Genomic DNA, 25,012 nt, shown 5'->3' with positions numbered 1-25,012 from the left:
GGCCAGAAAGTTGGCTGACTGCCTAGGAAATGCTGTGGCAGATGTACTAAAACAAAGTAACAGCTGAAATACCCAGTCTTTCTCATACTTGACCAGAGGAATAGATGGGGAAAAGCAGCACAAACAAAACGGAATGTAATTTGCCAGTCAAGATGAGTGAGATATTGGGAGGCCATCAGATTTGCAGTTGCGTTAAGTGGGGTAAAAAACAGCACATGAGGTAGATAATGAAATAGAATGGATATAAACTGTCTGCCTCAAACTTATCCGTTGGCAGTCTTGCTGATGAAGCTCGGATGATTTTCTTCTTTTTATTGTCTTTCAATTGTTCGGGAGGGGTAGGACGGAGCCTGCTGCCCCATTTTATCGTAACTCTGTGTTTGGTAGCGCTCTGACCAGCTATTTTTCTGCTGTCCCCTGTTTGAGGAGAGACAAGTGACCTTTGGTAGGGCGATTGTGTGCTGTTGCTATCTCCTGTGCGCTGCCAATCTCTCCTTCTCTGCTGGTGGTGACCTTTGCCTGTCTGCTGAGACAGATTGGGATGGTGTGGTTGATCTGCAGTACAAGAATGTTGCTCAGGTCTCCTCCTTTCCTTTTGTTTTGCAGAACCCAGCACAGTTTGGAGAATCAGACTGTGACTCTTCTGAAGGGGAGTGTTCTGATGCCACGGTCAGGACCAATAAGCCCTGCAGCTCTGCTACTTGGTAATACATATCTCCCCCAAAGCTTCCTGATACTGGCATTTTGATTTCCCTGAGATTCCACTTCATTCCCCTCATCACACTTTACAGGAAGAGAAGATGCTTCTCCTTCCCACCCCAGGAGTGATTTGCAATAACCCGAATCTCTGGAAAATGTCCAAATGAAATTAATTCTCTTTGAGCATTTCAATCAAGAATGGCAGGGATGTATTTTATTGAATAATCTAGTTACTGTAACATGGATATTTATTTTTTTGACATTTTAACACTTTTTACTGTAAAGAGTGGATTGTATTTATAGACACACAGACTTGTTGCAAAAAAAAAAAACAAAAAAAAAAAACAAACCACGTTCAGAAAGCAAGCACATTACAGAGAAACATCCTGGGAGTCCTGCCTGGACAGCTTTGTGTACAAATGCAGGGGGATTCTCTTGCTGCTTTCACAGGGGACCAGGCCTCGTGGCCCTGAAGATTGGAGAACAGATCAAGAAAACTAAACCACTCAGTCTTATCAAATGAGGAAGCATAAAAAGACCTTACTATAGGGTAACCTGTGAACAAAGCATATTCAGTATAACCAGCTGGGTCATTTTTAATCAGAAGGTGGACATGTTCCTGGAGAAAATTGGTACTGAGGTGCTAGCATCCAGGGTCTTCTGAGTCGATACATCCCCAGGAATGTAATAGTGGGTTATATTTGAAGGATTTTTAGTTTCTTTTTTAATCAGCATTTTGTTGTGAGATCCTGCAAATGTATTCTAACCTCGTCCTCTCGAGAATTGGTATAAGAGCACTTCTTAACATCATCCTTGCTTCACTCTGGCAGTGTCGATCTCCAGTTGAGCAGGGAAACCTCTTTCAGATGCAGTGTGCCATTTCCCAGTTTACTTCCTCCTCTTACCTCCTGCCTGTTTCAGTCAGTCAAAGAAACCAATCAAATCAGTGTTGGAAAAGCAAGAACTTGCAAACCGTGGAAAGCACATTCTGCAGAGCCTGAGCACTCTTCTGGGGAGGAAACTGGAGATGCCTGTACTGGACTCGGAGAAGCAGTCTCTCACCTACAACAGCGTCGATAACCAGCAGAGAGCTGTGTGTTGAGGGGGAAGACTGGGAATCACTGGCCTAGATAAGAGCATTAGCCCTGCTCCGTCTCCTTATTCACTGTACATTCTTGAAAGCATTAACAGCTGCCTGCCCTTCATGTCAGGCTTTGTGCAAAACAGGTTGCACAGGGAATCCTGATGGTAGCTGTGTCTTGGGTGTACCATGAGGCCTCTGTTTCTCCTTCAGGCTGAAACGCTGCAGGTGAAAGTGAGGATAGAACTGGTATGTGGCAGGCCGAGGCATTGGCAGATGAGAAAAATTTGTTTTCTGATAGAACTCATAGTGCCTTCCCTTCAAACACTACTCTTCTAAGTCAATATTTAAAGAGAACAAAATGATAGAGCACGGTTCCCCCCCTACCTTAGTTGATGTCCCCCTGCAAGAGCTTTCACTCTGCCCTTCCTGGCGTGCCGGCTGGCGCGGCTGCACCACGCGTGTGGCACACGGCCGCGCTGCTGGGTGCCGCTCTGCAGACTGGCACACCAGCCTGAGATGAATGGCAGGAATGGACCATGGACAGGTACTTCTGTTGCTTTGTTTGTTTACATTTTATGTTAAAATATTGGTTTGAATTTAACTGTGGTAATTTATAGCCTCACGGCAAAATGAAGGAAAATGTCTTACTTATACAGAGAGCAGTATTGTATGAGTTAAATTATCCCATATTTTTAAATTTTTGTAGCTGGACTACACACAGATCTTAAGTTATGATGTTATTTTATTATTTATTATCATTTCTGTAGATCAGAAGGTTGGCTTCACCGCTAGCACAATTGTAATCTGTTCGTGTGATGTTACCTTCTCCCTGATCGCTGGGGGGGATGGGAGCAGAGCTGGTCTCAGCAGCTGTCAGTAGTTGCTGCCTGTCGTGATTTCCAAGGATGCTGTTATACTGGGGCAGAGAACCTGTCCGGGCCGGGCTGAGAGGGATGGATGCCGTCAGCCCCATGATATTCCCTGTGGTTGAAGCTGCCATTTGCTCATGTTGCCAGTAGAGCTGGCAGCCCCTGAGCTGGTGGGGAACGGTGATCAGGGAGCGAGTGGCCTTTGAATTGATCACAAAGCGAATAACCATCACAAGATCCCCTGGCAAGAGCATCCAAAAGGACAAGCAGAAAGGAGGGCAATTGCTCTGGGCAGCGGGTGCAAAATCGGGGTGGCCAGCAGCGGTTCCACTGCCCGGTGGATCACCCGTCAGGACCAAGCAGGCTGCTGGAGAGGGAGCGAGTGGCTCGTGGAGGCAGAATGCCGTGGGAAGCGAAGCTCTTGCCTGGCTTGTTTGTTGTTTCCTCTCTTCCCACCCCTCACTTCTCCCAAATGTTCTCTGTCTCTCAGCCAGCCAGGAGGAGGTGGCAGGCCAGCGATGGCTTTGCTGTCGTGGCGTGAGGAATATTTTGGTGTTGAAGAGGTGGGTGTGGATGATTACTCAGGAGGCTGGGGTGCAGGAATTTAGTGGTGGAGAACTGTGTGCGCATAATATACGCACACAAAGAGACAGACTGAACTATTGCATGAAGAGAGGTTGAGATCTACCATCAGATGTCCCCCACAGGAGAGGATGCCAGGCCTTATGCCCTGGGAGAGGCTCTGCTGCTCAGGTGTGGCAGGCTTCCCGGGCTCCGACAGGCAGGGCTGCTCGGTGCCGGTGGGCAGCACGGTGCCGGCCCAGGGCCCTGCGGTGTGCTAGGGCAGCCCTGCAGCCACCGGCCCCGAGCAGAGCTGCCCCGGCACAGGCCTGTCGGTGCCTCCAGGCAGGAGATTCAGGCTGCCATGGTTTAGTCCCTAACAAAAAGATCCCGGAGGGGGGGGTTGGTAGCTGCTTAGAGCTCATCCACCAGGTGATGAAGTTCCTCTGGGCTTGGAGAGAAGCATAGAAGCTTTGATGTGTGGGATTTTGGGACCCTTCTGGGCCAGCTGTCCCGGGTGTGTGCCGATCCCTCCCCGTCCTTGCTCGGGGACACGCTGGCCCATTCTGTGGCCTGGAAAAGCAGAGTGGAACCCTTTGGGTTGTCTTGCTGCCACACTGAGCTCTAGTTTCTTTACATGCCCAGGTCACCACGCTGTTACGGTCCGGTGTCACTCCTCCTAACCGCTGCCTACTACGCAGCGTCCCTCTGGGGCTGCCACTAGGGCAGGCCCCTTGCCTAAACGCATATCCCTGTACCTGCTGTACCTGCGGAGATGTAACCCCAGCCTGCCCCACAGACACCTCGTGCCCTCGGCTGTGTGCGGGCAGGGGCGGCTCAGCAGCCCCCCGCCTTCCTGGGACAGTTGTGGCCGGTTCTGCGGGGGGCTCTTGGGTGTTTTGCTTAGTGAAACCTGCCCTGAATAGCAGACAGACGTGATGCTTCACGGGCGCCCGCTGCAGTTCCTTGCACTTTCTCTTCTAGCAGGGTGTGGGGCTGAGAGGCATGCATTGACCTGCTTCCTTCTCGCAGTAACACCCCGTTTGCGGGACAGAAGTAAACCGTGGGTTCGTTCCCTTTTCAGCATCCCGACTACCCTGATCCAGTTCTCATGGCTGCTGACAGCTCCTGAACACTAGCCTAGATTTTTCTCCCAGAGCTGAATGTTGCCTTCCCCACTGTCGTGTTAAGTAACCATTTCATCTTGGCCCTGTCCAGTAGTGTTCATCTCTCTCCTCCCTGCTCTGCGGATTCCTGATACAAACTTGATGATTTTTTTTTTTTTTTTTGTATTGAACAGTGTACAGTGATGGAAACAAGAATGACTATCAAAGCAAACAATGCATGGAATAAAAAGCCAGTGTACTTCAAAGCTTCTCAGGCTGGTCTGGTGATCTGGGAATGGTTTCTCATGTACTTTGGGATAATGTCACGAAGCCTTTTAGTAACTGACACCATGTTAGTAAGCAGCTTGTTGTTACCTGTTTCTGAACACAACTGAACTGGAACTACTGGGAGCTCCAAGTAGCGGGGCAGAGGCTTGGTCGGACACACGTAGCCTACCAGGCACCCCAGGTGTCCCCAAGTGCTGGCTTTTGCTCTTGTCAAATGAGTGATTTTGGCAATGTGAGCTGGGGGATTGAACCTGTCACCATGGCTTCTCCCCCCGGGCTCCTTGCTGTCCCACTCAGTTCCAACCCTGCCGAGGGGGAAGGTGCTTAAACGGATGCAGCATTCACTGTCAGCTTCCCAAGTGCTCCGGGGTCTCCCACCTGCCCCATCCATGCCAGAAAGCTTACTTTACCATCTAAGTGGAGGGCAAGCTCGTGGGGAACAGAGCAAGGAGGTGCAAATACCAAAAACTGAGGAGCACTATATCATCCCTGGGGGCTACTGTTCCCCAGCAACTGGGACAGAGCCTACCTGCTTATTTTGAAACCTATATATGAGCAAATGTGTAGGGTTCAAGGTGCTTGTCAAGGACAAATCACTGCCAGCCAGGCACATCCATTCCTCCCCCTCCTGCCTTTAGTCTTTGTGGGGAGTAGTAGCCACTGCTTCTGAGGTCTGTCAGTCTTGTGTGTTCTGACATGTGAATGATACATAGGCAGCTCATAGCTGGCCCCAAATCCTGAATGGTTTTGCTGCGGGGTGTGCTTACTTAACATCAGAGGAAGTCTTCTATAATTGCGCGGGCTCTGCTACAGACACGGCAGGGACCCTGAAACATCATTTTTTCTCAACTTAGGTGCAGTAGTACAGGTACCAACAGCACAGAAGGGCATGGTTTGTCAGGCCAAAAATGCTAAATGAGTGTGGGTCTGGAGAGGGAGTAGGGCCTGCCCTAGAGCTAGGAAATGCTGCTGCTAGAGTGGTGGTGAAAAATAACTGTTGTTGCAGCTCAATACAGCCCACTGTGCTGTGAACTTCTAGGTGCCAAGGGATGAGGCTGGGTAGAAAACTAGCCTGGCTCAGCCTTGGAGCAGGCAGCAGCTGCCTGCTGCCACATCAGTCACACCATCGAGACTAGCAGGAATCACAAAGCTAGACTCACAGGAGCTCAAGGGAAGCCTGTGACTTGGGTGGGTAGCGTGACCAGTGCTTGGCCCCCATGTTGAAGAGCTGGAAAGGCACTAAGGGGTTCTTAGATTTGCCCTCCTCACAGGATGCTAGTATTCCTCAGGTTTTTTTCCCTTGCTGATACAGTTGCAGTGGGCTGGCAACACCCTCAGGCACACCTGGAGACACAGGCTGCGTCTCCAGATTTTTTTAAAACAAACCAGGCAAATTAACCAAAGCGTTCACAAAACCCGTGTATAGCGCTCTCCGTGCAGAACATGCACAGTTAAACATCCATTAAAAATAAGAACCTTACACCTCCTCTTAGATGAGAAGAACAATTAAAAACTGCAATTGTCCTTGGTCCACAGTGGCACAGAGCATGCAGAACATAACCCACAGGAACAGAGACCTGCAGCTTTTGTGAGGCAATCCCCCAACATCTGGGGCACCTGAGCCATCACAAGCTCTTTTTGCCATTGAGTAACTCTGCATGCTTGTCTTCATCCAGCTTCAAGTGCTTCTTGCTGTATTTCTTGATGAGGGTCCCAGGTATCAATGCTGCCACAGCCATTGCAAGCAGTTTGAGCAGCGTGTCCCAGGAGAAAATGGCATCTAAAGAGGTGATTTGTGACAGAATGGCTCCTGTCTGCACACAGATGAAATTATATGGTGTAAGACCTGAAAAAATCAGAGCAGAAAAAAGTCTGTTAGTGTTCCCCCCTGCAACATTAGCTCAAATATGCTCCCGCCCAAGGCCAGACACAGGGATCTGTGTTCATAATGGAAAGAATGGGGTGCGATTCAAAACTTTACTGCATTGGTGATGCGCGCATATTTGCAAAATGCTCTGAGATGACTGAGTATAAGGGCAGCATGGAGGCAAACAGTTAAATGTGGCAGTCACAGCTATAAGCCTTGCACTCTGCCTTCCCCAGCTCAGCATACTGCTCAAGGCTCTGTGACCAGGAGAGAAGCAACGTCACGCTGCACCCTCAGACAGTCTCCCCAGGCCTTACCGATGAGAACAGAGAAGAAGAACTGGGACACAGGAATGTTTAAAATGGGAGCTGAGAGATTCAGAAACCAGTTTGGTGTCATGGGGAACAGCCTCAGGAACAACAAGAAGAAAAATAAGCAGCTCCTGTTCTCTTCTACCTGCCAAGAGAAACATTTCAAATTCTTTCTGCTCTTCAGACAGCAGTAAGATCTGAACGGTCATGACACTAAAGTGAATGTAAGTTTTCTTCTAACATGCTGTAACATCAGTCCAGAACTGATGAAAAGCAGCAGCCTTAGGTACATATGGGAGCCTAATGGTGAGGCAGCCCCTTCCATGCCAGTGGTGAAAATGGAATCCGACCTGGATGAGAGATGGGGAAGGCGATAGCACAGCCACCTCCAGCTGTACAACGCTGCACAGGATGGGCGGAGGCAGCTCTGGAGCACAGGGGCTTCCCCATCAATCCGTTATCTTACTTCTGATTTCCCTCGGGATCTGGGATTTTCCACAGGCCCCCTTTGCGAGCAGCCCGCTCCCAGCCCGGGCGGCAGGAGGCCCTTCCCCGCCGGACACATCCCCTGCCCACGCTCGGTTTTCACTAGGCGCATCCCAGGCAGCCGGGGCCGGGCCGGGTGCCGCAGAGCCGGGCCGCTCCTACCTTCCCCTGCAGCAGCGCCACCTTGCCCGGGAAGTAGCGGACGACGAGCTGCTTTCCGAACGCGCCCGACAGCAGGTAGCAGAAGGTCGCTCCCACCGACGTCAGGGCCGAGCACAGCGCCAGCCCGGTCCACGGCCCGAAGAGCGCTCCGGCCAGCACGTTCTGCGGGGCACGGGCCGGTGAGACCCCGGCGCTCCCCAGCCTGGCCGCCCCGGCTCCTCGGGGGCGTCGGGCCGACCCGCCCCCCCCGGCAGGCCCCGGCTCGCCCCGCACGGCCCCGGCCCGGCCCTGCCCCGCAGCAGCGCCCGGTCGGGGCCCGGTGCCGAAGGGCCCCCCCGAGGGGCTCGCACCTCCCCCCCCGCGACCCCCGGCGCGGCCGTACCAGGAGGCTGGAGCCGGGGATGGCGAAGCTCTGCTTGTAGAGGTAGGCGGCGCAGAACAGGGCCAGCGCCGCGCCCCGGTGCTGCCGCTCGTAGTCCCGCAGCGCCTCGGCCAGCTCCCGCAGCTCCTCCAGGTCCGACGGGAACCGCAGCGGCCTGAGGGAGGCGGCGGGGCAGCGGCGGGGGCAGACCCGGAGCGCCGGCCCGCCTCGCCCCCGCCGCCCCCGCACCTACCTGCGCGCCTGCCCCGCGCTCAGCCGCGCCGACAGCAGCCACAGGGCGGCCGTGGCGGCCGCGAAGGTGAGCAGCAGCCCGGCCAGCCGCCGCCACATCCCGCGGAGGGGCCGCCGCTGCCGCCGGCCGCCCGCCCCCGTCCCCGTCCCGCGGCGGGACGCGCATGCGCGGGGAGGTGCTGCGCGATCGGCCCGGCCCCTCGGCCCGGCCCCCGGGGGCTCAGCCCGGCCCCTCAACCCGTCTCGGCACCCGGGGGCGCAGTGCGGCCCCGGAGGGCTCAGTCTGGCCCCGGAGGGCTCAGCGCGGCCCCTCAGCCCGGTCCCGGAGGGCTCAGCGCGGCCCCTCAGCCCGGTCCCTTGAGGGCTCAGCGCGGCCCCGGAGGGCTCAGCCCAGCCGCTGAGGGCTCAGCGCGGCCCCTCGGCCCGGCACCCGGGGGCTCAGCGCGGCCCCTCGGCCCGGCTCGGCACCCGGGGGCGCAGCGCGGCCCCGGAGGGCTCAGTCTGGCCCCGGAGGGCTCAGCGCGGCCCCGGAGGGCTCAGCGCGGCCCCGGAGGGCTCAGTCTGGCCCCGGAGGGCTCAGCGCGGCCCCGGAGGGCGCAGCCCAGCCCGGCTCCCGAGGGCTCAGTGCGGCCCCTCAGCTCAGCCCGGCCCCTGAGGTGAGGCGGCTCTGCCCCACCATGGAGGGGTGCTCCAAAAACACACAACGCCATCATGGTTTTTGAGTTTGTTGGGTTTTTTTGTTTTTGGTTTTTTTGGGGTTTTTTTTTGTCGTTGTTTGTTTGGGTTTTTGTAGGGGTGGTTTTTTGTGTGTGTCACTTCTACAGCCCCATTTACAAATGGCAGCCTGCAGGAGGGCCCCGCTGTTGCTTGGTGCGCGGGAGGCGCTGGGCAGCTTTCAGACGAGTGTCCGTATGGCTGGAAACGCCGGCCAGCCAGGTTCAGATGTAACATTCAGAAATAACGTGTTGGGGTCTTAGCTCCTGCTCCAGCATGGGATGGGCTTGAAGGTTTTTTTGGTGTTCTCCATCAGGACGAGGTCATACCTGCACAGATGTGGTCTGCGTACAAACAGTCAACATGAGCCAGAAATGAGAAATGAGCCATTCTTGTACCATCCCCCAGTCGGGCCTCCCAGCGTGCTGGAGGCTTATGTAAAATAAGTCACATTCTCAAGACAACTGGTTTGAAGACCACCTCAAGTGAGGGTCAGTGTAAGCCTTACCGAGGTCAGAAATACCTTGAGCGTATTTTCATTCTTTTCTATGTTACCTTTTGCTTTTCCTTGTGAAAAAAGAACACAAAACCCAGCAAGCAAACTGAGGTGTTGGCTGCAGAGTTTGTGGTTCCCTTTAAGCCTGTCTACACTTGAGTGTCCACCACACGAGTGGGTCCTTCCAGCTCGCCTGCATGTCCCTGCCGGTTCCCTGGTACCAGCGTTAGGGGTTGTGCCACCACTGAGCTGGGACCAGGCACTGGTCTGCCCTAGAGCTAGCCCAGCCGAAAACCAGAGGAAATACGCAGGCTTTCACCTGGGGCCACATTAGCGTTAGCCCTGGTGCAGAGAAGGACAAGAGGGCCGGACGTCCCTCCCTGTGGCAGTGACTGATTACTTAATGGTGTTAAAATAGTCGTGAAACTGTGCTTGTAGCCTGTAGCAGCCCCTCCTAGGCGAAGGTGGACAGCCTCTGATGAAATGTTTGGGCATTTGCATCTACTTTTTCAAAGACTGTGGATCTGGAGCTGGACGTGACTGTGGAGATGTAGGACAGGAGAAAGGGAATGTCAGCAAGGAGGAGCTGCAGAAGGACTTTGCTTATTAGCAAAAAGATTGCTTATCAATCTTTTCCTTATTCCAAGGCCAAGGGTAGCAGATCTTCACAAACTGCAAAGAAACACGTACTGCAGCTCTCTCCTTTTTTGCTTGACCCTTCTGACTCTCTGATATGCAATCCTTGTTTTAGCCCAAATCTAAAGCGTGGTATGGTTTGATGTCCACGTACTGTCCTTGCACACAAGGTCAGCCTGAGAGATTCAGTACTTGCTGAGCTCAGGCAGAGATCCCATCCTCCAAAGGTGCCCCAGAAATCGGAGAAGCTTAAGGGTAGGACTGCAGAGCAGGAGGAGGTTAATGAGGTGACTGAAGCAGCTGTAGAAATCTCATCAGCAAATGACCTGGTCAGTACCTCATGATGTTGTGTGCAGTATTCAGTGCTTTGGGGCATAGCGGCCAGCAGCTCCCAGTTACTGGAATTCCAGGAGTAAATTAATCTCCCTGCCTGACTGGACATAGAAATTGACTGAGATATAAAATGTGTATTTGAGGCTGGGCATCTGTATTTCCCTGAGAGTTGCATTTACCTTCAGCCCAGAGTTCAGGCCGGAGCAGCTTCTCAAAGGTCATTTTCCTGACCAAAGGTTAAGAAGTCAGACCACATCAGAGTCAGACCATTAATTACATGTTTCCATTACAAGAAGAGAACCTCTGTGTTGAAGTAGGTATTCAGCTGTGGGGTTTGTACGCGTGGACTTAAGGTGGAATTTATTCCCAAGATATGTGTACAAGAATTATTAAATATGAAATAAACCTAATTCTTCTAGACAAACTCAGCCAGGTCAGGAATCTGGGAGATTTGTTTACTTCTGTCCAGTCTGCAACCACAGAAATGTTTTATAAACCTCTGCTTACCTTTCTGGACTTGTAAGTGACCGGAACCTCACTTGGAGAATCCTGAGCTTGAATTTTGGGCCAATGACAGATCCTGTGGAAAACGTCAAGGAAACTTTTTCTACATTTTCAAAATCTTGGTCGAATCCAATTAGCAGAGTGATGCGGTTGTACTGCTGAAAAGCTGCAGCTTCTCTAAAGATAAAGCAGACAAAGTGTCAGAGAGCCACCAAGGGAATGGCACCATTTTTAATGTATTCAGTACAATATTAGAAACAGTGTCGGGGGAGGAGGACTGAACTTATGATTAGTTTGTGATTTACAGGAAAGGGGTATGGATTCGGGTCTCCAGGTGTGAACCTGCTCAGCCACTTGTGCACTTGGTTACTTGGGGTGGAGGTGGGGACACAGAGGTCTGATGCTGTCTGCTCTAGTCCCAAACCAGAATCCTCACAGTGCTTCTGCTTTGAACCTGAGGGGACTAGACCCAAATGATGTCTGTACCAGGCTGGCTGTGCAGATCTGAACACTGGGTCATCCATGGAGTTTGCAGAATACGTTGCTGTATATAAAGATCTGTTTGTAACAGCGCTGCATGGCTGAGGTAGCTCTACAAGTGGAGCACTGTACCTGGGGGGTATGAATGCCCCCAACTAAATTTCTGGTAGTTCTCTTCTGGCAAATGCAGCAGAAGTGTGTGTGAAACAATGCAGTGTTGGCCCCACTCTGCTCTGCTCTGGTGAGGCTGCATCTGGAGTGCTGTGTCCAGTTCTGGGCTCCCCAGTTCAAGAGAGACGGGGAACTACTGGAGAGGGGCCAGCAGAAGGCTGCAAAGATGATGAGGGGCTGGAGCATCTCCCTGATGAGGAAAGGCTGGGAGAGCTGGGGCTGTTTAGCCTGGAGAAGAGAACACCTAGAGGGGATCTTATCAATGCATGTAAATATCTTAAGAGTGAGCGTCAGGAGGACGGGGCCAGGCTCTTTTCAGTGGTGACCAGCAACAGGACAAGGGACAATGGGCACAGACTGCAGCACAGGAGCTGCCATCTGAATATGAGGAAAAACTATTTTACCTTGAGGGTGAGGGGGCACTGGCACAGGCTGCCCAGAGAGGCTGTGGGGTCTCCTTCTTTGGAGACATTCAAACCTGCCCAGATGTGATCCTGTGCAACCTGCTCTAGGAGAACCTGCTTTAGCAGGTGGTTGGGCTAGGTGATCTCCAGAGATCCCTTCCAACCCTGACCAGTCTGGGATTCCGTGACTGAAATTAACAGAGAGTAATCCAGCTGCTCAGGATGGGAAGAGAGCACAAGACTTAAAGATGTGAAGCCTCACAAGGCTGGGGTTAGACCTTGGTCCTTTTTGACAGAATGGCCAGTTCCACTTTGAGATATGCATGAAAACCACACTGGTGTCGGTGCAACATCGGCAGGGCTGCTCGCAAGGACGCTGTGTCCACACAACACGTTCTTTGTATAGCTGTATGGCTGTAGTTTAAGGTTGCCCTTATGGAGGGCGAGGAGTGCAGATGTGACTGGAAGCACGTCCCTGTTGCAACACTGAAAATGACTGGCCGTGTTGTAGAAGTGTTAGGAGGCCTGACAAATAGGACAAGTTTTAACCTGTCAAAGGTGTTTATGATGTGTGTGTGTAAGCATGCTGCCTGGTGGGCTGTCGCAGGCTGGGCAGGGTGGGTAGTCCTGTTGTGCAGCCCCAGGGAGCTATGCAGATTGCTCTGGTGCAGGCAGATAGGGCTGAGAGAGTATGCAGTTAGAGATACTTGGGAAAACTAGTTGAGCAGGACTTGTTTGCTGAAGTGTGTTTAGATCAGTCAGGAATTTGCATGTCCACATAAACACCAGTCATTAATTGCCTCTGTGAGTGGAATGAATTGATTTGGATGTTACGTATTCAGCCCAGGTTCATCCCAGCTGTCTTGGGCACCTGGAGCTGGAAAGGGATGCTAGCTGGAAGGGGAAGGAAAGAGGGGGAGATGTGTTTTTCCTCCTGCTTTAGTGGAAGCCTAGCACAGCCGTGCCACTGGCTGAGACTGTCCACTTCAGTCCTTTACATGACTGAGAAAGGCCCAAACCAAAGGACAGGGCTGTCAGCCGACTTGCACTGGGAGAGTCTGTGAAAACCACATAGCACCAGGGAAGCCCTGAAAGCACGTACACTGTCAAGTATCAGCAGAGAAATTAGGGGAGGGTATCTTGCCTCCTCCCAGGTGCAGCTGCACCAAGTGTTTGCTAACATTCACAGAACAGCACATCGGTAAGACTTACGGATTAACTTTAGATTCTGCCTTCTTCCCGGTTTCATCAGCTAGTACAATGCTGAAGGTGCCTCTTCTGGTGTCCTTGTTCCATGTAATAATATCCACAAAGTAGTGATAAACTGAGGAAGGAGAGAGAGAGAGCGAGAGCTCGAGAGAGAGCGCTCTGCACGCTCGCTCTGCTTTCCAGCCCAGCTGCATGCCTAGGTGGGAGCTGAGCTGCAGGTGGATGATGTCTTTCTCCCATTTGCTCATCTGACATAACCCCCTCAATTTATCTCTTAAATCTCTTTCTCCTTCCTGCTTCCATCTCCCTTTGCAGAGATTTCTAACAGAGATATTAAGAGATGTCTGGGGAAGCACTAGAGCGAGGGTTACACAAGTGGCATGCAAGGTGCATGTATAGCTTTCAGCATGCTGCCTTTCACTCCCTGCCTTCCCCATTCACTTTCAGGTTGCCTTTTCTTCCTCCTGTCCGCCTCTGAACCCCTTCATTTCTGTTCTTGGCATCCTTGATTTGTCTTCTCTATCACAGGGCAGAATTGTTCGTTCTTCACTCTGATCGGCAAATCACTGAATTTACTTGTTGACCAGCACTGGAGCTCAGGCCATAATCCCTGCCCATGGCTTGGTAAGTCAGTGATCGTGGGGGTGAGGAGAAACCCTTGTGAAACCTTTTTTCCCCACAGATTCTCCCTTGCCTGGACCCTTTCCCTGTTCCCTTCGCTTTTGCCCAGGGTAGCTTTTTTACCTGTTTAGCTCAGAGCATGTCTTTGACTCTCATCAATCCCACACACCTCTTTCTTGCACAAAAGAACGGTGTGTTGTTGTGAAACACAGTTTAGGAACTACCCTTTTATGGTTCATTTTCATGTTCTCAACAAATCTCCTAGCATCCTAAGCAAGATGAGTCTGTTCTTGCACATCTCTAGCGAGTCGTTGGCTTTCACAGTCCCAGGCAGGTTTGCAGATAGGGAATGCAATGGCAAGACTGCAGATGGGAACAATTCTATCCAGCAGTCACTGGCTTTGTTTCTGAAATGCTGGCTATGATGCCAACAGCAACTAACCATCTCTGCACGGCTGTTGCTGAAGGAGGCAAGACACAAAGGAAAATCATCTCAGAAATCTTAGTCACTTACTGCAGAACGGCTCTTTGTCCGCTGTATCAAAAAACATACTTGTCACTGGATGGCTCTGTTGTGTTAAATAGCTTTTCCACTTATGGGCATAATAGCCTATAGATGACAGTTTGAAAATGAAACGGAGAGTTACTGCATAGGTATATAAGCAACTAAATTGCTGAAAATAACAAAGCAAGTATTTAAGAAATAGTATATTGCTTGGCAGCTGCAAGGTAGTACTGTGGCACATGATCCCGTACTCTGTAGACTTATACCAGGGCTTAATTTTACTGGTGTAACTAAAGCCAACTGAGTGTCTAAATATGCCTGGTTATGGCTCAGCACTTATTTTAAGACTGATCATTTTCCACATCTGATTTCCATGGTCAAGAAGGATTTCATTTTGCAGTGCAGAATGAAAATCAACCCCCTTAGCTTTGCAGGTTCATTTCTGGAAGTGTCAGGGGCTTTAGCATCAACATTTCAGAAATGGCAGCCTGAAGCTGGGCTATCACATCCAGGCTGGGACATCTCTGTGGGTCAGTTACAAAAAAAACCAGAATACCCTTTGTTCACCCCTCTGCCATTCCTTTTAGAGTCAAGAGGGGTTTGTTGTGCTGAATATTCCTCAGAAAAGAGGCTGCTTTAGCAAGAACATGCCCCTATCCCTCAAACTCTGCAACTAATGGACTTCATTGTTTCTGTGACTGTAGTGTAAAGATCCCAAGACTTGTTTTGGCTTTTCTAGTTCTGGATCCTTTACATGTGGATTTGTGTTCTGGATCATAATGTGATATGGCTGTACAAGGTGCAGGGAAACTTCTCAGACTTCTTTTGCCTGCAGCGGAGGCTTGTACCCCTGCAGAAGTGAAGGAGACCAGCTCAAAAACCTCAGTGGAAACAACTTACCTGCTTTTGCAAAGCACTGTGTTGTGTTAGTCCTTTAGCAAAATGTTTGTCACATACCAAGTTACAGTAATGATGGGCAGCTCTGCCAGACACGTGCATTCACGATGTGTTTACATTCCCTGGATCCTTACCTAGGATGGGGCACGGCATAGGCCAAAAAGTTTCGCAGCTGGTACATTTGCCATTCCTGTAATTTCTGTATGAGTCACACGGGTAGGCAGTAATATTGCAGCTCTGTTTCAGGGATGACATGAACAGGAAAACAGACCTCTGGTGGTCACATTTAAAATACTGCAATCCTTAATCATACATAGGGAAGAAATATTTTGTTAGCAATCCTCATGCTTTGGGAAAACAGTATTAATGCACTAGCAAAGAAGGACACACCAGTGGACAGTCACTAACCAGTCTGAACACAACAGACAGCACTGGGGAGTACTGGGCTGTGGCAGAACAGTTAGTGAGCACTAGCTTTTGCCTTTGAGTGCACTCAGCTCTGCCTGTGTCTACTTTACTGTTCTTGTCTTTTTTGGTTTTAAAAACGTATTTGTTTGTATTGTTGCTGCAGCTCCAGAGGATCCAGCTATGGATCCTATTCCATCTCAGGTGTTCTCTCCTCTCTGAGCTCAGGCCTGACAGCTGGATATTGCCTTATGTTTTTTGCACATGGGTTTTTATTTTGGTGTAAAAAACTCTTTAGAAAGGCATAACAAAATGAGTGAAGCCTCATTTCCTATGGATTTTTGTTTCAGGCTGGTTTCCTATGTAGATTCTCTTGGGTCTGATAAGGGTTGAGTTCATGTTACTGCCTTTTCTTCTGTGAGATATCTTCTTCACCCAGATTTCATAAAACCAGCTCTGCTGCCAGGCTGGAAAGGAAAAATGCCTTCTTGCATTCAAGACTAGGGCTGTACTTGCCAGATTGCACTGTCTGTCACTGTCAAGAAAGGTGCATTGGATCTGGTATAACTGCTCACCCCATGTTTATCTTGAACCTGTTTTCTGAACAGGTTCTTGCCATTGCTAGTCCTTGGGGTTTTATATATGTTCTAAGTAATATTTTTTTTAAAAAACCCAACAAAAAACCCATGGGTTTTCTGAACCTACTCACAAAATGAAGGCACAAATCTACCTGATGACTTTTTGCATGGAAAATTAATCCCATTTGGATTTCTGACAGAGAGCAGAAGGATCACCCCTGACTCATATATCTGCCTGGTGCACATCAGCTAAACTTCTGTTGTTACGTCAGTGTGCCACATCGATGCTGGGAAGAGATTGCTGTCGCAGCTTTCCCAGAATATGGTTTTCATGTATTTTCTAAGCAGTGATGCTGTTTCTCTGACCTCCTCTTTTTCTGATTGGAAACATTTTGTCAGTGTTTGTGCCATTCAAGGCAGAATTAATTACCAGAAAATATTGTCAGTGGACAGCCAGGCTGGTTGGTCCCACCGTTGGGGTAGAAGTCTATGTGGCCTAATGCTTCTCTGTAACCTAGTACTGACAAAAGAAAATATCAGGGAATATTAAATTGTAAAATGCAGAAGAAGAAAACATAAGAAACTAACTGGGAAAAATAATAGTTATGTAGCTCTAGGATGCCTGCCTGTGCAGGAATATTAATGTAATTCATCTGTTTAGGCAGCAGGCCAAATGGTTGTGACCCAGCTGTGTTATTTTAGCAACGGTATCAAATACCTAAAAAAAGTCTCTGTGTGTGACAGTACAAAATTTGGCTTTTTGTGTTGCTGTATGCAGGAGAGGGAAAGGGATGTGAAACACTGGGTATTGCTGTGCTGCTGAAGTCCAACTTCTTGGCAGGGCTGGGAGAAGACAGGAGGCAGCAATGATGTGGGAAAGCCAAGTGCTAGGGGTAGGTTACCTGTGGGAGCAGAGTGGAGGGCTTGCATCACGCTGCTGGCCTGGCTGGCGGATTTGAAGGTGGTTGGGAAAGGAGTGGGCTGCGGGAGATTCCGGATTCACCCTCAGATGAAGGTTTAGCCCGGGGGAGGTGGGATGAAGACTGGAAGCATCATTCAGGGAGCCACGGGGTTGGGGATAACTGATCTGCTGTGCAAGGCGTTGAGTGGTGTAACTACCTTCTTAGACGGCACGTGCTTGGCGGCAGCCCGGCTCCGCAGTGTGCTGTTGATGTGCAGCTGCTCTGGCAGGACTGTGTGCTGCAGTAGCAACAGGGCACTCCTGCACTGCTGCAGGTGGTCTGCCTAAGTCCTTGTAATTCATGGGCCAGGAGGCTATAATTGCTATAGAACAGCAGCATGTTTTGAAAGACAAACCAGCAGCTCCTGAGGGAGTGCCTTTGACAGTGTGAGCAACACAGGACTGGAGTGCACTGCACAGCACCAGTGAAGGAGACTGCTTTCCTGCTGGGCCAAAGGAGCAAGGATGCCCCCAGCACTGCTGCCTGCCAGAGCCCCTACTTTCCTGTGCTCCCCATCAGTCTCTAGCTTTCTTTGTGATGGGAAATAGGAGAAATGTCACATACCAACGGTGTCTGAATGAATGACATCAACAAACTGTGCGTCTGTAGGATCCAGCCTCTCACTGGGCGGCTTTCCTCTGTACAAGGGGCCTGCTGGGTCAAGGCCTGCAATGCAAAGCACGCGTGTGGCATCCCTTCAGCACTCTGCAGCTCACTCCACTCACGGTGGACAGCTATCCTTGAAGGAAAAAGGACTGACAGGAGCAAGGGCTTACCTGTGATTCTTCCAAGCGTACCATCAAACATCTGTCCCACAAAGCCAGAGATGTGTGCTCCCAGGCTCACTCCTATCATGTGCAAGGAGTCGAGTGATGCTCCGTCAACCTGAGATTTAAAAGTACTTCTGGTCACAGATTTTAGGCACTTGAAAGTCATAAAAAAGTATCAGGAGGAGGAAGGTAATTGCATCTCCCTACTTTTCCCAAATTTTCCCTTGATGTGTTCCATTCTGTAAATATTCCCCCCTTTGATAGTGCCACAGTACAGCCAGCGCTCATGTTTGAGGCCTGTGTCTGAGCCAGCTGTGATGAGAACAGTTTGGGTGATGGTTTTATTTTCCAGGGGCCGTGACTGCAAGTGTGGACAGGAACGAGTATTCATGGACCACATGAGTACCACTCCAGTTGCCTCACGTGTGGTTCCTGCAAAGAGTTAGCAGACACAACGATGCTAATGACCCAGTGTCATCCTTGCTGTGCCTGTGCAACAGCTTAGAGCGGCTGTGAGCTGTAGCTGATCCCCATAAGCTTTGGACATGCAGAAAGTAGAAGTAGTTTCTATGCATGTAACAAGTCTGTAGACTTTTGTGTCCAGAAATGTAAAGGCTTAGAGTGGAAACTGAATATTGCAACAAAATACCCTCATACCAAGTCTGAGGGTAGAATTTGGCACTGCAGTATAGCTGCACTTCCAAAAATTAATGTATTAATACCTTATAATACATCTTGCTGTTTGTAAACACTTCCTTTGTGCCCTTTACATACTGTGCATTAATGACTATCATAGTGCGAACATTCAACTTACCAACATTTCATCAATAAGTTGCTTCAGAATCTCAGCAACTTTTTTGCAGTTTCTGGAAGCGTTACTGTAGATGAGAGTTGTTGCCCCCTGGTTCCAGTCCACAAGGATGACGTTCATGTCTCCTACAGAAAGCAGGAGATGTACCAAGTCATGGATCCAGACTGGGGCAGAGCCTGTGAGTCGGTATCCGTGGATGATGAAGGTAGTTTTCTTGGTCACATCTAGATACCTGGAGGCAGTTGAGTTGAGCTCTTCAGCACAGGTTGGGTTCTGTCTGGTGTAGAGCAGCAGCTTCACTTTCAGCTCTGTCCCTATCAAAGCGCTGCCGAAGCTGAGAGCTGTGAATGCAGGGCATGTCTCCCCAGGTTCTAAAAAGAGCACAATGTGGCAATCCCGAGGTTAGCACCAATGTGTTTGCTTTGACCTGTTCTGCCTGCCAGCCCTGCACAGGCAGAGGAACATATGTTGTGAACTGAGTTGGGGCTGCTCCTTTCCTCTCCATCATGTTCATGACTGCAGTTACCCTGAAACTTAGGTTTTCTTGCCACGTTGGAGCAGACAGCGAGTGTACCTTCTTGGAGCAGCATTCCCTGAAACGGCACAGTGCTGCTTCCACTAGCAGCTGGGAGATGGCACAGACTTTCACCCAAAATCCCACTAGCATGAGGAAGATGTTAGAGACTGATAACCAGAATGGTTGCTGTATGGGTTTGAGAGCACTCCCGGGTGCTCTGGACAAGTTCTAGGGCAAAGAGATGCCCTTGCGGTTGGTTTGTAACTGCAGTCTGGAGCTGACAAGCTGCAGAGGATCTTGCTGTTGTGAGGGGAGCTCAGCGCTTCATTGGTACGTGCAGATGCAGCCTGCTATTTCAGACTGCAAAATGGGACACCCTTTGACTGCCTGAGATATGTTACTGGTACTGCTTTACTCGCAGCTGAAGAGTAACTGAATTTTGTGTAGGCGCTGCTTTATGGGATGGTCTCTGCCATTTGAAAGCCCGTCTTTGTGCCTTGCTTTTCCAGCAGAACACCAGCTGAGCCTTCAGCATCCAATACAATCTCCAACAGCGTACTGGCAGGGAATGGAATAACTGTCTCCAGACAGACACTGCTTACGAAGGCCCTCCCAGGTTTTGGAGCCTCTTTCCTGGCTCACAATCCTTCTCCCCAAATCCCCTTAATCTTATTGAAGAACCTTGTGGGAGAGGGTGTCTCTCTCCCACGCATACGCCCTGGGCTGCAATAATTGTTCAGGCTGGAGTTGCTAGAGAAATCTTCCTGATCTTTGCTGCTTAAAGGGCTGTGCAGTAGGCAGAAGGGTTTAGAAAACCTGCAGCTGTAAGCTAATTGTGCTCCAGCAAATTTCCAATACTGTGTGCATTTTAATTTCTAAATGATGAAACTCTCACAGTTTCCATGAGCAACTTTCCCATTTCCCCTCCTATGGAAATCAGGAGCGTGAGAGTCATATAACTGCTATGTGCCCAGCACATAAAATAATCTGCTTAGTTGCCATAGGTCTGCTAATTACTTTGTAGAAGCCCCAGGAGCTCGAGAAATAAAAGTTAATAGGCTACAAGGATGTTGCAGTTAAGTCCAACTGGATATTTTAAATTGCTACCATAAATTCAGAAATAAATTTTAACATTTGAGATCCATGGAGTCCTTCCTGTGTAAAGCCTATGCTAAAATATGAATAGTGGGACAGGAGTGGTGGAAAATGAGCCCTTGGCCAGGCCCAAGGAACATCCGTTGAAATCCGTGGCCTCCGAGCTGAGGGTGTTGTGCCTGTAACGCTTCCCTCAGAGCTCCCAGGGGCACTGGGACTCTGGGCCCTGCTTGCAAGAGTAAAGGTGACCTGAGTGGCTGTCTCCTGGCCAGCTTGCTCTCGTCTTGCTCTTACAGTGCTGAGATGCTCCAGAGAAACAGCAGCAAGAGTTCTCCTATGACACTGCTCACGTGAAGATCTTATAACTAACTAGCAGAGAAAAGTTATCTTTTTTTGCTGATATGCACCAGCATACAGTGAAACTCAACAACTGTCCTCTAGGTGCTACTGCAACATAAACAAATATAATTATTTTTTACTAATGACTAGAAATTGTTTTAGTTATTGTATAGTATTATTATATAGTATTGGTAATCATCTTTACTGCCACTGAAGGTGTAGTAATACTGGCAGAAATGCCAGGCAAGAATACCTTTTATATGGTGCAAGATTGCACTGGTTGCTTAATTTGTTTCTGTATCTCCAGCATGGTGCTGAGACTGGCCCAGAGGAGCACTGTGTTTGTCACAACAGCCCAAACCTTCTGGTAAAGAAGAGCTTTTAAAGAGCTGATTGGCATTTTCTAATACCTAACACAGGAACTGTTTAAAAAGCCTTGTTGTATCGGCACTGAGTCTGTTAGATTTGTTCTATTTTGATTAACAAAATCAGATCAGTGCTAATAGTGGGGGAAAACCTGCCAGCTTCTCTTCTGGCAGGCTGGTGCGTATCCCAGACTCATCCACCATGTGTTACAAAAGCTGAGGACAGCCAGTTATCCTGGCTTTGCTTTTCATTCTGGTAAGCACAGTGAATCCTACTCAAAGGGCTGGAAGTGTCTTTGAAACTCCAACATGATTTCTCTGATGGGGCAAGAGGCTTATTGAGATTAACTCTGCAAGCAAATAAATGAGGTGGGAACTTACGCCCTGGCACTGTACTTAAACCGGTGTCCAACAGACCCCTTCAGGAAAGGTGAATAAATGTGGCAATTACCCCAGTGTACCATTAACTCCCTTCCAGCTCTGCCTTGGCCATTATCTTGTTGAACAGCCTCAGGCAATTCACTTTTCTCCTTCTGCTCAGTTTTCTGATATGTAAAATAGGATGGCAACCACTAATTTCCCAGGCAAGGTGCCCTGATGCCTCAGCATCTGTAGCAGGGGGCATACAAATCTGTGAAGCCCACGTTCCTGTGGGGGAGCTGGACATCTTTGTCTTGAGCTTGAGATCAGCCTCTGAGGTGCTATGGCAGCAGGAGGGGCATCTTCAGAATAACTTCGTTCTGAAGATGTATATCTGTATCTGTATCTATCTTCTGAAGTTATATACCACCAGGTGGGAGTGTTGCAGCCATGGGAATGGTCCCAGGCAGACTGTGGTATTTACCATAGTCAGTGCTACTTAAAGCCTGCATTCCCCTGGTCTCTCTTATTCCTTTCTTGGAGATGGTGTGTTTGGAGGCTTTTTCTTCCTTCTGTCCAGGATGTTCATCCTATGGACAGGCAGGGTTTGCAACAGGTTTGCACAGCCCAATTCTAGGGCTGTGATCTTGAGGCTGCCTACATGAATAGAATAGCAGCTGAATTTTTTAACTCCACCAGTCTGTCCTCTTGCAACGTGAAGTTCCAACAGATTTTCCCTTCAATAGGTCAGTGGTCACTTGGTCAGATTTGCACTTGTCCTAGCTGTGGGCCCTGGGAGACTGTATTGCCACAGAGCCTGCGAAGGGTGCTGCTCACCCCAACAACACCTTGTGTGGACCTCAGAGAAGCATGTTGCTGCTTCTGTGTCTCTGCAGTTTCACTGACTCTCAAAACACTGTCACATTGCCTGGGCATTTTACAGTGTGTTTCAACAGACTGGTCTTACACATCAATGAGTCTCCAGCTGTAAACATGCTTCACTGCCACACAGCACATCTCAGCAGCGGTGAAGATTTCCATCACTTTTCCACAGAGAAGAGCATCGTGCCCTCTACCTCTTAAACTGGGCTTCAGTATGTCACTGAGTTTCCTTGGTGCCTTTTCACACAATTCTCTTTTTCCACTTCTTATGACTAATTTCCTACAGCATATTTAACAAACTAAGCAAAATACAACCCCAAATATTGCTCCAGAGAACCTGATGAAATACAAGTTAGTATTTATAAGAACACTGTTCTGGTTTTTTTTTTTAATCCTGTTTGTTTTCCCTACAAAGCAGAGAGCTGTAACTTGACTTGCTCCCATGTGTATGCTAACACAAGGCAGTACATTTGTTTATTGTTACACAGGTTGGTTCTTGATAGGGCTGCGAGGATATCAAACGAAGCTTATTGTTCATAAATGGTAATTCATCCTTCGCGTCTGTCATATAAGACACTGCTGAAAAGAAATCATTCTTCTCGGAAGATTTCAAATGACATTTTCAGTGTCGGTGGATAGTACTTATATAAGAGAAATGTTTGCAAAGGGAGGAAAAGATAATAAAAATGACTTCTGGTTTTACATTTGGAACTCTTAGAGCTGACTACATTCATGTAACCAATTTGCTTTGCCAAAATAAATAATGCTAGAGAAAAAACCCGAAGCAGTAACTATAATGCAGAGGGTAGATATATTCATGTTTCTGCAAAGCACAGAAAGCATGTTATATTTGACAAGAAAATGCAAAAGAAATGGTTGATTTCTTACCTGTTTTCACCCCATACAAAAGGTAGATAAACACGACACACAGCCTCAGCATATGGACTTCCACATGGAACTTCTACGGGTAGAAGCTTGTAAGGATCCCACAATTTCTTTGGCATGTGTCTGCTGTCTCTGACAACAGTTTGCTCTCCCTTTTTTTTTTTTTTTTCCTGTAACGGTAGGTGTGGTGAGAGGAGGAAGTTACCAGCCAAGAAATGAAGACCAGTCTTTAGTTATACAACTAAAGCTTCTTCTTAAAAAGGTGGGGCACCTTCCATTCTACCAGGTTTCCTTATTTTAAATATAGTTTGACCTGAGGAATGACTAATCAAAGACACAAAGGGTTTCGGATCACGCTGTAAGTAGCACTTTGACTACACGTGTTGAAACTAAGGAAATCATTGCGTGTCTGTTTATCTTTTGCAAAGAATGTCAGAAGGCAGAGAAGATCGTAGGTGTCACTGCAAGTTGATAAGCACATGGGCAGGGCCAGCACTTGGTTTCACCAGGGCCCTACACTGGCAGCATTCGTGACAATGCCTACTGTCCCGTGTCCCTCTGGCTCTCCGGACCACTGTGGCCCAGCATCCCTTCTAACCTACAAGACCCTCTCGCCTCAGGCAGGAGGCAGATGCACAGCGCTGTTGTGACAAAGGGAAGACACCAGTTTGAGTCAATCTGGGTCTCCACTGGGCTGCCAAGCAACTGCTGTCTTGGATGTCACTCATGTTTGGCATCCCCAACACATTTTCTTGCAGACTTGCTGGAACCTCATGAATCCAGCTCTAATTCAAGTAAGAAAGGCTTTTTTTCCTTGCTGGATGGGAGGAGGAAGATGGCAGATGCAAAGACAACTGTCAGGAAAGGAAGTCTGAAATTAGAGCTGGAAGATCTAGTGACAAAATTGGAAGGATGAGGGTGGTGGGGAGTTTGTGAAAGGGTGATGTGGGGGAGGGGAAGAGAGAGCAGGGACGGCTGCTGGTTAGAAGCTGTGTGGTAGATTTGCCTAATGTTTTCTTAGCAAATTCTTCTAACATAGGCCAGGGAAGGGGAACATGGGGAGGATCAGAAACACCTCATTAAGCACAGGCTGTTTTTTCCCCCTGGTGATGACCCAATGAGGAGCTGAACTATTAGTTCCCAGCTGCATAGCTGTTTCTTTAGTCCATGCTGTACATATTAAGCTTTTTGTCTTTGCTAATTCTTGGGTTAATCCTTAACTCTGCTTGCTGGCTGGCTGCAGCTCCTTGTTCAGACAAGTGCATGCTGCTTGTCTGGTGCAGCCATAGATTACACCTCAGACAGAGGTGCGCACCCAGCAACGCACAGGATTTTTTCACAAGCACCTTAAGCTCTCCATCCTCATGCAGCTTGGCAATCACAGTCTCACAGGACATGTTGCTATGCTGTGATTCCAAGTGGTAATCACACGGGCAAAAGTTGTTTTTTGTTATTTTGGAGAGGATAAACACTGAGAAAAGACACCAAAAAACTTCTGTGAAGTCTGCAAGCTGCAGGAAAGAGCCTTTTCTGATGCACTGGCAAAAGAAAATAATTCGAAACATTGTTTTCCTTCCAGTTCCTTTCTCACCTCTACTAGTAATCCTAAACTCTGTCAAAATATTTCCTCCTTGCTAAGTTCTGCCAATGGTGCGAGGGAATCAGTCCAACAGTGAAAGATGCAAGATGAACAGAAGGCTTTTACCTATTGCAAAAGACATTTGAGAATCAGAGATAAAATGAGATAAAGAAATCAAGAGGGCCTTGCCTTTCTTCTCAGCACAAAAAGAGGTAATAATTTATTGCCTGAAGCTGCGCCCCACCTCTTTCTTTTCTGCATCACTTTCCTCAGATTTCCATTTCCCACCCGAGATAGCTCATCCAAGTGGCTATCAGTTCAACAGGTGGTACCCTGGGACTGGCAGACTCTTCCTTGTAAAAAGATAATGATTTCGAGTAACCACCATTTTAGCGCAATTTAGACTGTTTACAGTACACATATTGGCAAACATACCCAGGGTGTCAGC

The 25,012-nt window shown here is 49.0% G+C and overlaps 3 protein-coding genes across 9 annotated transcripts in view; 1 reads left to right on the top strand and 2 right to left on the bottom strand.

The window, feature by feature from the left end:
- Positions 1-4,593, top strand: part of MAP3K13 (mitogen-activated protein kinase kinase kinase 13) — a 79,987-nt gene extending 75,394 nt beyond the window's left edge. For 6 of the 7 annotated variants that reach the window (XM_055723537.1, XM_055723538.1, XM_055723539.1 and 3 more), the window contains 2 exons: positions 607-704; positions 792-4,593. In XM_055723537.1, coding sequence (XP_055579512.1) covers positions 607-704; positions 792-828 — 135 coding nt within the window. In that variant the 3' untranslated portion in view covers positions 829-4,593. Of the gene's footprint in view, positions 1-606 lie in introns of all 7 variants that reach the window. The other variant, XM_055723540.1, reaches the window with a different exon arrangement.
- Positions 4,594-6,012: 1,419 nt separating this feature from the next.
- Positions 6,013-8,205, bottom strand: TMEM41A (transmembrane protein 41A). The gene is made up of 5 exons (XM_055723541.1): positions 8,048-8,205; positions 7,816-7,969; positions 7,434-7,595; positions 6,792-6,930; positions 6,013-6,453 (listed from the first exon to the last, which is right to left on the bottom strand). The coding sequence occupies exons 1-5, from the start codon at positions 8,143-8,145 to the stop codon at positions 6,233-6,235; spliced, it is 774 nt and encodes a 257-aa protein (XP_055579516.1). The 5' UTR covers positions 8,146-8,205; the 3' UTR covers positions 6,013-6,232.
- Positions 8,206-8,804: 599 nt separating this feature from the next.
- Positions 8,805-23,241, bottom strand: LIPH (lipase H). Its single transcript, XM_005441752.3, has 10 exons — positions 22,989-23,241; positions 18,546-18,913; positions 17,738-17,846; positions 17,526-17,627; positions 16,430-16,519; positions 15,151-15,318; positions 14,129-14,224; positions 12,997-13,108; positions 10,733-10,906; positions 8,805-9,104 (listed from the first exon to the last, which is right to left on the bottom strand). Exons 1-10 carry the CDS (start codon positions 23,038-23,040, stop codon positions 9,020-9,022), a joined length of 1,356 nt encoding a protein of 451 aa, XP_005441809.1. The 5' UTR covers positions 23,041-23,241; the 3' UTR covers positions 8,805-9,019.
- Positions 23,242-25,012: the final 1,771 nt, after the last annotated feature.

Source organism: Falco cherrug, chromosome 11, assembly GCF_023634085.1.
Source record: "Falco cherrug isolate bFalChe1 chromosome 11, bFalChe1.pri, whole genome shotgun sequence".
Classification (NCBI taxonomy): domain Eukaryota; kingdom Metazoa; phylum Chordata; class Aves; order Falconiformes; family Falconidae; genus Falco; species Falco cherrug.
Note: the sequence above shows the minus strand (reverse complement) of the source record. Positions and strands in the feature narration are given on the sequence as shown.